A 12,836-nucleotide genomic window follows, 5' to 3' on the forward strand; every position below is an offset into this window, starting at 1 on the left:
TATTGAATTTCGATGACTCTGAAATCAAAATAGGATAGCAGGTTTGTGAATAGTTTTCAATTATATGCACCAATAATGAGTTGGTTTGAGTGGTAAGAAATTCAGACCTCTTAAGTAAGTGGTTACGAGTTTAATCGCTGACTTCTGTGTATAGAGAAAATTTCAATTGAGAAGGGATAATTTATCCTTGTATGTCCAACATACTCTAACGAAGAGTAGTCACTGATAAACAGACGTTGTTATTTCTTAACGATAATATGATTATAAAAAAATACTAGAAGCATTAACCGATTCTAAACCTAGAAGACTAGTAGCTAGTAAATACAACTACCAAGTGAGATCTATAGTAATAGTCCACCATTCCTATCATAAGAATTGTGGAAGTTCAAATATCTTGTACTTTCTAGTGGAAATGGAAACCAACATATTGTAACTAAGTGAATATGATCCACAATAACCTTTTGTAGCATTGCACTTTGTTTAGTAAATGGAGCCATAAAATTGAACAAGGAAACAAACATCCATATATTCAAGAAAAAGAAGAATATTTAGAATCATAAGCTATAGTAAATAATAGTTCAAAAAAGATTGTCCCATGATCATAGTATAAAAGCTTGTTTGGAAGGCATTCTGGTGAAGAAATTATGAGGAACCAAAGGATCACTGTTTCTGAATCTTGGATGCCTTAGGTAAAACATGATCCAAATGAATATAATAACTTGAGAAGGAACAACAATTGTGACAAGAAGACCAACAACACAAAATAGCAAAAACAATGTTGTAGCTCTTGGATCCCTCCAACTACAAAGAGATTGCAGCCTCTCTCCAATAGTAGCCAAATGATCTGCTGCTGTTTGCGCGTTCCGACCGATAACTCGCAATCGATCATACCTCCTTCTCAATTGTTCCCCTCCAATTTGAGTCGGAAAAACATCGAGTTCTTCTTCTAAATCCTCAGGATTCGTCGTGTCAGCACCGGACAATGTTGCATCAATGTGACAAGGATTTTTTGGCCTATTGACATAACGCTTCAAACCGATCCAAAATAAATAGAAACTGATTAAAGGAAAAATTGCCTCTGGAAACAAAACAACAAGTATGCAAAGAAAATGAAAAAGCAATGTAGCAGTTGGATTCTTCCAATGCTTTATATCCTCTAACCATTTCATAAAAGCAACAAAATCACTTATAAGACTCATAATCCTGTTATAATTTGATATTCCTTTTCTCATACTCCACATATCTGATCTCATATCAAGCATAAAACACACAACTTCTCTTCCAAGTGCTGGTTCTGCTCTACTCAAACTCCTTGCTATAATATGAACAGTTTGATTCCTCAAATTATCAAACTGTGAATTAGATAATGGTGAAAGATAATGTATCACAGGAAACAAAGGTGTACTATAAAATTGACACATATTAAGTGATGAAACAAATGGCCAAGAAAATCTCACTGCCAAATGAATTTCTCCCATTTTCTTTACACCAAAAGGTTGCAAACCTATAAGAGGGTAAGAATGTGTATAAACTTTGCCTCGTTCCAACGTCGATAACCGAATCCTTATCTTCGCCATTATAGTATCTCTTGTTCCTCTAGCTCTAGTTTCAGTGTCTAATATCTTATTGTTGTCAAAAACTGCAATGGTTATGACAGTGAATGGCTCATAAACTTCCCAAACATATTGTTCATTCCAATTTGGTGAAAGACTATCAACTATTGTTCTTGTTCTCACCCATTTTGGTCCATATTTTGCTACACAATATGCATCAGTTCTTCCTCCTCTTTTCATTGGCATCAAATTAGTACCCTTTAAGATTCCAAGCTCCAAAACACCAATGCTTGAACTCCAAAGTTCTCTTGATGAAGGCCTATAATCACTACTATATTCAATAGCTTCATCCATAACATGATAAGCACCATCTAAAGAAATTCTAGCATTAAGTTTACTAGCAAATTTCACTTCCTTTGCATTCTCAATTATTCCTGGTCTATCAAGATTATACCATAAACTATCAGCAGGTGCATCATTTAATCTTTTTTGAACATCCTTCAAATTAAGCATAAGTGTTCCTAAGCTAACATGATCAACCAATGTTCCTTGTTCAATACTTAGGATTAGTGTTTCATTGAATGGCTCTTGTGCAACAAACATCAAATCCTCATTCCAAAATGCTTTTCTTTTTTCACTCTTGCCAAAACTAGTTCTCAAACGCAAGCCACCTAAATCAACTTGAACAAAAATATCTGATTTTTCAGGATGAAACTTGAGTAACAAGTCATGTGCTTGAATCACATTGACTCTTAGATACCAAAGAGTTGGTGACATATATACCTTAGAACGTGTAAAACCAATAGCATTACCATTTATTCTTGTTGCATCAGAACACCATGCATGAGGGAAATATTCATCTGCTTGTGTTCCAATCCACAAAGACAACATGATATCTCCTCTAATAAGATTTTTACCTGTTTTATCCTCTAGCTTATACCATTGTGGTGCTAATGAAGATTCTGGTGGGACCCTTTTTGGAACTTCACCAACACAGAATTTAACATGACCAATGAACTCATGTGACATGTTTGTAGCCATTGTCTTGTCCTTAACCAATATGTCTATGTTGATGGAATGGATTTTTTCTGTTTCAAAAGCAAAAACTTGGTTCCATGATGAAGTGTTTTCTAAGAAAAGTGTTGTTGCTTTCATGTTTCCAAGTTTGATTTCTACATAGAGGTTGTGGATCGTAGGAAAGTCTCTTACCCTTATGACCCTTACAAATAAGAACTTCATTTCTTCAACTAAGTCGTATCTTCTTGTAAGCTTGTCACCTTCATTTGCAGCATCAGTGTTGACACAAGTCTCCTTTGGTGCAGATTCATTACTACTTTGATTTGCCATTTTCTCAACCTGCATTGGACAAATAACATATTTTACTTTGGTATGTTCCAATTATGTTATGGTTCCTTAATATATAAACATTAAATACTTTGGTGAGTTTTTTTTCCTTAAAATACGAATATTATGATCATTTAGTTACAAACATTAGACACTTCAATACTTTTTATTGTTGTTTCATATTTGTAATTTAAGGAGGGAAAATTTCTAATATTAATAACTTAATAAATCAAAATGATACGAAGAAGAAAAAAAAGTGACCAAAGTGTTTAACGTTTATAATTTGTAATTTATAAGACAGAAATAAAATATAAAGAAGTTTAGAGATTCTTAATATTTTTTTTATAACTATGTCCCTATTGTTGAAGCACAAAGTTTTGCCTGAAAATTAACCAAGTGATAACAATTAATAATTCGAATAATGAAGAAATTTACGGTCTAAAAGATTAACTCAATTTTTATGGGGAAAAAACTTTTATAAGGATTACGTTTAACAAAAAATATATTCTAGCAAAACAAGGTCAATTGTAAAAATCGTGTGATAACAATAACTAAGAATAAAAGTACACGATTCCAACTGTTTTTTATTTTATATTTTATTTTAATCATCTGGTTTTAGGGGTATAATATTTTAGTAATTTGAAATTTGGTCATAAGATATTCAAGTTTGACTAAGAATTAATGCATCTGTATTTTCGTGTGATGATTTTGTGGAGGGAATGAATAATGAATAATGAATAATGAATAATAAGAAGATTAAAATCGAAAAGAGAGAAGAAAAAAACCTTCAACTTGATGAGAAAAAATAAAGAAGATCGTATGAATGTGGTTAAAGAGAACAATAAAAATAATGGGAATCTCAAAAAATCTCCAAGGTTAAGGTGATATTGTTGAAGGAATGTTTTAAATATTTTCAACTAAAAAGTCTCTCTAATCACAAAATATAATGCACAAAACAATCTTTTAAAATTGTACTATACTTTTTTGTGCCAAGATACATTTTACATATTGTGAAACATATGTATTAAATATAATCAGAATTATTTGGATTCTTTAAAAATCTTAATTAAATGCCACAATATTTTTTTTAGAGAAGTTTGTGTAAGAATGGTGTAATGAAAAATTAATGTTCCTTTATTGAAGGCTAATTCAAATACTTCTCCGCGTTTTTAATACTCTTTTCTTTAATCCTATTTATAGTTGAATACTATGTTAAATTATTTTAGAAAAAAATAACTCACATTAATACTAATTAGGGTAAATCTTAACATTCACGTTTTCTTTTGAAACTTACCTTAATTAAAATTAAATCGGCCGCAAATAATCAAATCAATCATATTTAATCCAATATTTCATTTTTATTTACTTTAATTGTAATTTTCGTTTTAATTTTTTAATAAAAATTATAATTTTCGATTATTTCTTAAACGAAATTTTTCTTTTGGAAATAATATATTCTATTATTACTAATTAGGTTAAATTAAATATTTCATTCTTTTAAATTTTGAAACTTGTATTATTGATAAAAATCATATTTTTAAATATTACATAAATTAATTACAATTAATCAAATCAAATATATTTCTAATTGGTCAAAAGATCTGAACTATATTTATGTATTTATAATTTTTGTTTTCTTAAATAACAAAATAATAATTTTGAGTTTTTCTCAATTCATAATAAAATACTCAAAAATATTATATTTTTTACTTTTATTTTATCTATTATTTTTATGAATATTTTTAAAATACCGAACAAAAACTATATGTTTTAACTTTGCAGCCAAAACTTTCCAAAGTTAAAGAAGATCCCCCATATTTTTTTATTTGTCCGTTTTATCTACTTTTTATCCTCATATATAATTGCTGTCATGTTTTTTCTAAAAGAATAAACTCAATAATGGGGTGTTTACTGGTTGTTTTTATTATAGTATACATATTTTAATTTTTTTTTCAAAAAAAAAAAAAGTATAAGGTTATATATGAGCGCGATATATAGTGATAAATTAGATTTTTTTTTAATTAAGAAAACAATTTTCTATATAGTCATCCCATTATTACTAATTGGGTAAAATTAAAAAAAAAAATTCTTTTCTAAAAAAAACTTGGTTAATAAAAACATCGTAAATTATTACTATTAGTATTTAGGGAAAATCAAAAAGATTTTGCTATGTTTAACTTAATTAACTTTTTCTATTATATTCAAAAATATATCTTAAGTGAAGAAAATCAAATCAATCTACCACCTAAACAAATAGATACGTATATTTTCATGGACATAATTTTTAAAATCATAATCTCAATTTTATTTTAATTATATATATTTTTAATTAGTTTAAACAAATTTATATCATTTTTGCCTTTAAATATTGTTATTAGACTAAAAAAAATTATCCTAATATTTATAGTTAGTGGTCTTTTATACTGAAGTATATTTTTAAATCTAAATTGTCTTTTAGGTTTGAATTTATTTCGATCTCAACTCTGCAACATCACATTTTTGAATAAAGTCTCCTTTGAGTCGAAATTTGATCATTTCAATTTAAATTGTCCTCAATTTTTATCAATCTTTCCGATATCTCTTAATTTTTTATTTAATTTAAATTTTCCTCAATCTTTATCAATCTTCCGATATCTCTTAATTTTTTATTTAATTTGATCTAAAGTATATATCATATGTTGGATTGAAAGTTATTAATACTATTAATATAAGTTTTTTATTAATAAAATTAAAAATTTATATCATAACTTTGGATCAAAAGGAGACATTATTAATACAAACTTATATTAATAAATTTATTTTAAAATCATAATCTCAATTTTATTTTCGTCATATATATATATATATATATTTAATTGCTTTAAACAAACCTATATTATTTTTATTTGTAAATATTGTAATTAAACAAGAATATTTTTCTTGTAATATCTATAGTTAAGGATCTTTTTATACTAATATATGTAATATCAAATTTCGATTCAAATTAAAAAAAAAATAAAAAAAATAAAAAAATAAAGTAAAATAAAATAATTAATAGAAATTAAAGGAGATTTGAATTGAAACTATTCAAATTTATTCGAGTCATATGTGAGCCATTATAGTTGTGTGTGTGTGTGAGCCATTATAGTTGTGTGTGTGTGTGAGCCATTATAGTTGTGTGTGTGTGTGAGCCATTATAGTTGTGTGTGTGTGTGAGCCATTATAGTTGTGTGTGTGTGTGAGCCATTATAGTTGTGTGTGTGTGTGAGCCATTATAGTTGTGTGTGTGTGTGAGCCATTATAGTTGTGTGTGTGTGTGAGCCATTATAGTTGTGTGTGTGGATTTTAAATGGTGTTTGTTACTTTGTCTACTAATCAAATAAAACTATATATGTTTTAAGTTTGCAACATAGCATTTCCAAATTTGAAGAAGATCACTTCCAATGACTTGATTCCAAAACAAAAAATTAATCATATTTTTGTATTTATATGTTTCTTCTACTTTTATTCTATATAAATCAAAATAATAACTTTAAACTCTAAACCTTAAATCTTATAAGACATTATTTATTTATTTAAAGTCTAACACATGGCAACCACATACTTAACAAGTTTATTTTCGTCATATATATATATATATATATTTAATTGCTTTAAACAAACCTATATTATTTTTATTTGTAAATATTGTAATTAAACAAGAATATTTTTCTTGTAATATCTATAGTTAAGGATCTTTTTATACTAATATATGTAATATCAAATTTCGATTCAAATTAAAAAAAAAATAAAAAAAATAAAAAAATAAAGTAAAATAAAATAATTAATAGAAATTAAAGGAGATTTGAATTGAAACTATTCAAATTTATTCGAGTCATATGTGAGCCATTATAGTTGTGTGTGTGTGTGAGCCATTATAGTTGTGTGTGTGGATTTTAAATGGTGTTTGTTACTTTGTCTACTAATCAAATAAAACTATATATGTTTTAAGTTTGCAACATAGCATTTCCAAATTTGAAGAAGATCACTTCCAATGACTTGATTCCAAAACAAAAAATTAATCATATTTTTGTATTTATATGTTTCTTCTACTTTTATTCTATATAAATCAAAATAATAACTTTAAACTCTAAACCTTAAATCTTATAAGACATTATTTATTTATTTAAAGTCTAACACATGGCAACCACATACTTAACAAGACAAATCAATTATTTTATTAAACAAGGCAAAACATAAAAAACTTGTTAATTGAGAGGAATATTATCGTGACAAAACATAAATAATCAAAATCAATTTTTTTATTAAACAAATAACATACTAACTTAAAAACAATAAAAATCAATGATAACACGAAGAACCAACAAAAACATGTCAATACGAGGAATACATAAAGAACCAACAAAAAATAATAATAATAAAAACCAACAAAAGCAACGTAAAAAAATAAATGAACAACAACAAAAACCCAAAGAATCAAAATGTAAAAACAACTAACATGATGCAAAGCAACATAAAGATTGAGAAAGAAAAATAAAAACCTGACATGTGCATTAAGAGATTCGAAAACAATTGAAAGCAAGAGCCAAACTGTTGAAAGAGCATTAAGTATTCTGTGAGATTGTTGAATGAGAGTTGTATATATATTTGTGACAAAAAAGTTTCACAAAATCCATTTTACTAAAGAATCTATCAAAATCAAATTTATCAAAATCCATATATTTTTTAATATAAAAAAATTAAATTGTGAAAATCACAAAATATGTTATCTTTATTAAGATAATATGTATTTTTTAAATAAATTTTTAAATATGTAACTTTTCGTACAAATGTTTTATTTTTTGCTTTTGTATCTATAACTTATTTTTTTACATATTTATAAATATATCACATCTTGTTTTTAGTTTCGTTATTTGTCTTAACAAAATGTTTATATTATAATTAATTTATATAAATATATAATATTTAATTTTAATTCATCGATATGAGTGACATAATGGACTAAAATAAATATTGTCCATCTAATATATTAATCAATTATAACATAAATAAATTTTGGAATAATCGAATGCAAAATACAACATATCTTGCAAGAACGAAAAATACAAAATCTTTTAATTTTAAATAGTTGAAAACAAAAAAGGAGTATATATGTAAAGACCAAATGCACACTACTTATTTTATTATTAACAAGTAGTTTAGCTAGTCCAACACAATTTTTACCTAATTGATAATGTTTTTTGAAATATAACTAACTATCCACAATCTATTCATATTTTGTTCTTTCTCACCATCTCTCCCTCTCTCTCCTTGGTGAAATTGAAACCTCACTCGTTACCCGTTTATTTGTACTTGTTGTTCCATTAAAGGGATCAGGTTCAACTATAAAAAATTGAGTGTTTGATTTAAGAAAAACTAATTTTATAAGATTGTGCAATCTATGAAATTTCATAAGGTCGTCATTCTTTAGTTCTTCTCATACAAATTTTCTTCTGTTAAAAAAATATAACGTTTAAATATGATATGTTACTATTTATAAGCTTGTTTATAGGTTTGAGTTTTACCTAAATAAAAGTTGATATTGTTTGTAAGTCTATTTAAAAGTGATCTTTATATTAACATATTTTAACATGTAAGCACTTAAATATGCGATGTAGGCTAATATACTTAAATTATTAAAGATTAACAAATTTATAACTTACAAGACTTTTTTGTGACATGTATTCGAACTTTACATCGTCAATTAGATTTATAAAAAAAAAAATCTGGCAATTTAATTATAGACTAAATTGTAACCTTATATTGGTCAACTTCATCTATTGTCACGCCTAATTAAGAACTATACATAATGCTCAAAATAAGAAAAAAAAATTAATATTTTTCATTAATGTTATTTTTTTCTAATGATTTTTATCCTGTTTAGGTATTCAGTTACCTATCTTAATAATTAATACGATAGAAATTAATTAAGTAAAAAGCAAATATAATTATATAATTATTAATATTTTCTTAATATTTAAAATAAATTAATATAGATAAAAATCTTTTATATTCTATCAAATGATAATTAGAAAGAAATTATTTGAGTAAATATTTTTTACTTTTTATTAGTGGTTTTAAGAGTATTTTTTTCTTAAAGGAGTGCCTTTAAGAGTATTAGGTAACATTTCCCTAAAAAGAAAACAAAACATTAGTAGATTATCACGAACATACACGTTTAAATATTTTAAGTGATTTATTTTTACAATATATTTATATTGTTAATTTGAAATGATGAAATAATAAACTATTTTTATTAAGAAATAATAAACTATTAGTCAACTATACTTTTTAATAAAAAAATTAGTCAACTCTACTTGGTTTGTATTTATAAAAAGATAAACTATTATTCTGAAAAATACAGTATTTTTCTTTTGTTTATTTGTTGGTAACTTTGATTTTTTGGTAAGTCGACAATTACACTGCTGTTTCCTTCTTTTTATTTTTGAATGTTTCTATGGCTGCTAAATTACAAACACGAACACTGAAACAGCGAAAGCTAAAATTGAAACACGCACGAAAAAAAGCGAAAATTCGAAAACCGAACTCAGTGAGTGACGTGTCACGTCAACCGCCGTATAAGTAATCCGCATCATCACCATTTTTGATTTTTGACCCTCAAAATTCTACACATGTCTTAGGGCGGGAACCAAAAACTTCAACTCTTCAACTATCTTAGGGTTTCAATTTCAATATTCATTTCTCAATTCTCAATTTTCATCAACCATGAATGTGCGCAAGGGTTCCATGGTTTGGGTTCCAGATAGGGAATTGGCTTGGGTAGCTGCTGAAGTGCTTGATTCTGATGCCTATTCTGTTCAGCTTTTAACTGATTCCGGCAAGAAGGTCAGTTTTCAAATTTCAACTTCCTATATATACTGTTTGTTGTAATTGTTGGTAATTTGAGTTTTGATTTTGAGATGTGCGGTGGTGTAGGTTTTTGCTTCGCCAGAGAAATTGTGTCTGAGGGATGCGGATGAAGAGGAGCTTGGTGGATTTGAAGATATGACGAGGTTGACTTACTTGAATGAACCGGGAGTGTTGTACAATCTTCGTAGGAGATATGCGCTCAATGATATTTATGTGAGTGTGTGTTAGTTAATTGATTTTAGTTGTTTAATTGAGATTAGCTATGGGTTTATTTATGAGTTTAGTTTTGTGTGAACTTCAATGTAGCTCTTTATTATTGGAAACTGTTGTTTTAGTGTGAGACTGCCGTTATTTTCAGTAGCTTTGGAGTCCACTGTTTGCTTGTGAATCATTTGATAGATGATATATGCTCTCTTGGCAGTTTCTGTATGATACTAGTATTTTATTGTTTTCATTTATGAGGATTTGGATCGGTGCATGGGTTGATGATTGGGGAAACTCATACTGGGATAATCATTTTCAAATGTATAAATTAATTAATATGTCTATGAGATGTCAATTTAGTGATAAGAGTTTGACCGTGCAACTTCAAGAGATGAAATTCACATTCTCTCGAAGACTGTTGGAAAATGACCATTAGTGCCACTTTAATTAATTAATTGATAATAATATACAAAAAGTAACTTTTAAACTTCGTTTTCCCTTTTTGGCTATTTTACTTGCTGAACTTCATGTGGGTTTAATGCGCCGCCATTGCTAATATGAATTATGAACGGTTTTATTTTCAATTTGGACTGTCATTTTGTGCTTTTTGTCTGACTTATTTGTCTTTGATAGACATATACAGGGAGCATTTTAATAGCCATTAATCCCTTCACAAAGCTTCCTCATTTGTATGATATACATATGATGGAGCAGTATAAAGGAGCTCCACTTGGTGAGCTTAGCCCACATGTTTTTGCTGTTGCTGATGCATCTTATAGGTTAGTATGCATTAAATGCATTCATGTGTATTTATTTATATATTTTTGTTCTTATTTTCTGTTTACCATTTTAGATTTTGCACATTAGTGAGCTTTTGTTGGTTATGATTTAGAGCAATGATGAATGAAGGTAAAAGTCAATCTATCTTGGTAAGCGGTGAAAGTGGCGCTGGAAAAACTGAGACAACAAAATTGATTATGCAATATCTTACTTTTGTTGGTGGCCGTACTGGTGGTGATGATAGAACAGTTGAACAACAAGTTCTTGAAGTAAGATATTCTTGAACCCAATCAATCATGGGTTGAGGCATCAATTTAGTGCCAAGTTTCAATTTTTTTAGCATCAGTATGGAATGCTAATTTAACATTTTCTTGTTTCAGTCGAATCCACTTCTAGAGGCATTTGGCAATGCAAGGACTGTTAGGAATGACAATTCAAGGTGAATTTGGTTCTCTTTTTTGTGTGCTTACTTACCTTGTTTCCTACTCTACTGCTTGCCTTTTATTCTTTTGCAATTTTCTAGGCATTTGCTCTTCCTCCTCAAATTTTTCAAATAAAGTTGATACTTAGCTTTTAGGCTGTCATCTGATCTAGTCCACCATTTCTATCTATGGAAAGCATACCAAGTGGTAATGGAACTTTATGGAAAAAGGTGTTGAAGACATGTTTAAATTGTGGACATCAGTTTTTAGTCTGTATCCCGATTAAAGGAGATTGATCGGGATTCTCAATTTGTTTTTTAATCTGTTTTTCTTTAGATATTTGCAAGATATGCACTCCTTTATGTGTACCTGGTTTGCAAGCGTTGTTACTGTACTATGGATGCTGAAAATATCAAAATGGGTCGAATTCATATGGGAAGGAAATTCTTCTAGTTTATTATAAACCTATGCCTTTGGTTATTCAGATTCAGAAGCAATCATTATAGGCATGCATCTGTTTGTTTTGGGTTATGTCACATTGTTTTATGTTAATTGTGCAAACAGTTTTTATGGTATAGGAGTGTCAAATACTCTTCTGTTGAAATTACAATTGCTCATAGCCTGTTACTATTTTTTTTTGTTGCAGTCGTTTTGGGAAGTTTGTTGAAATTCAGTTTGATGCAAATGGTAGAATATCTGGTGCTGCAATCAGAACTTACTTATTGGAACGATCACGAGTTGTGCAGATAACGGATCCAGAAAGAAATTATCACTGCTTTTATCAGTTGTGCGACTCTGAAAGGGTATTCAATTTCTTTGAAGCCTTTTATTTGATTTTGTATATTTGGGGTTACATTGCAGCATAATGCCATAATTTGCATTGTGCACGTGCAGGTTACGGTTTTCATAATGTCATTGTCAAAGTATTAATTATTACACTTTGTAATTGGAATGCCTCATTTTAGGATGCAGAGAAGTATAAGTTAGGACATCCAAGTCATTTCCACTATTTAAATCAAAGTAAAGTCTATGAACTAAACGGTGTAAGCAATGCTGAAGAATACATGAAGACGAGGAGGGCAATGGATATTGTTGGCATTAGTCACCAGGATCAGGTGTAATATTGTTTTCAAAAGTGCACTCTTGCTTTCATGCATGCTTCTATCATTTAATGAATATTTTGTTGGCCCTCTCTTATAGTTTTTTCTTTCTTCCTTCCATCAGGAAGCCATATTTCGTGTCTTAGCAGCAATTTTACACTTGGGAAACATTGAATTTTCTCCTGGAAAAGAGCATGACTCGTCAGTGATAAAGGATGAAAAATCAAGATTTCATACGCATATGGTTGCTGATCTTTTCATGTACGTGATTTATATTTTGTTTTGAATCTTATGTTCCTAAACTTAACTGTAACTTAAAACATGGCTGAATTTTATTTCCCTCATCAGCATTTGCATTCAAAATGCAAACACATATCTTTTTAACAACTTTTCGTGAATATATTTTTGAGATCTATACTTTCTGATAGTATGACCTTGTAGAGTATATAGACTGCATACAACTAAAATCTTCTAGAAGGGGATAGAAAAATTTCTATATACAGAAACAACTAATTTGAATGCACACCTAACTAAATATTGTTTTT

At 28.2% G+C, this 12,836-nt stretch overlaps 2 protein-coding genes across 3 annotated transcripts in view; one reads left to right on the top strand and one right to left on the bottom strand.

Annotated features, from left to right (window-relative positions):
* Nucleotides 1–599: 599 nt before the first annotated feature.
* LOC101503736 (FT-interacting protein 7-like) lies at nucleotides 600–9,517 on the bottom strand. The gene is made up of 2 exons (XM_012715296.2): nucleotides 9,463–9,517; nucleotides 600–2,935 (listed from the first exon to the last, which is right to left on the bottom strand). The coding sequence occupies exons 1-2, from the start codon at nucleotides 9,515–9,517 to the stop codon at nucleotides 600–602; spliced, it is 2,391 nt and encodes a 796-aa protein (XP_012570750.2).
* Nucleotides 9,360–12,836, top strand: part of LOC101496541 (myosin-15-like) — a 31,163-nt gene continuing 27,686 nt past the window's right edge. The window contains exons 1-8 of one of the 2 annotated variants that reach the window (XM_073367366.1): nucleotides 9,360–9,761; nucleotides 9,852–9,998; nucleotides 10,623–10,768; nucleotides 10,882–11,038; nucleotides 11,150–11,208; nucleotides 11,838–11,994; nucleotides 12,157–12,306; nucleotides 12,416–12,552. In XM_073367366.1, coding sequence (XP_073223467.1) covers nucleotides 9,642–9,761; nucleotides 9,852–9,998; nucleotides 10,623–10,768; nucleotides 10,882–11,038; nucleotides 11,150–11,208; nucleotides 11,838–11,994; nucleotides 12,157–12,306; nucleotides 12,416–12,552 — 1,073 coding nt within the window. In that variant the 5' untranslated portion in view covers nucleotides 9,360–9,641. Of the gene's footprint in view, nucleotides 9,762–9,851; nucleotides 9,999–10,622; nucleotides 10,769–10,881; nucleotides 11,039–11,149; nucleotides 11,209–11,837; nucleotides 11,995–12,156; nucleotides 12,307–12,415; nucleotides 12,553–12,836 lie in introns of those variants that run through there. The other variant, XM_073367367.1, reaches the window with a different exon arrangement.

Source organism: Cicer arietinum, chromosome 4 (assembly GCF_000331145.2).
Source record: "Cicer arietinum cultivar CDC Frontier isolate Library 1 chromosome 4, Cicar.CDCFrontier_v2.0, whole genome shotgun sequence".
In the NCBI taxonomy this organism is placed as follows: Eukaryota; Viridiplantae; Streptophyta; class Magnoliopsida; order Fabales; family Fabaceae; genus Cicer; species Cicer arietinum.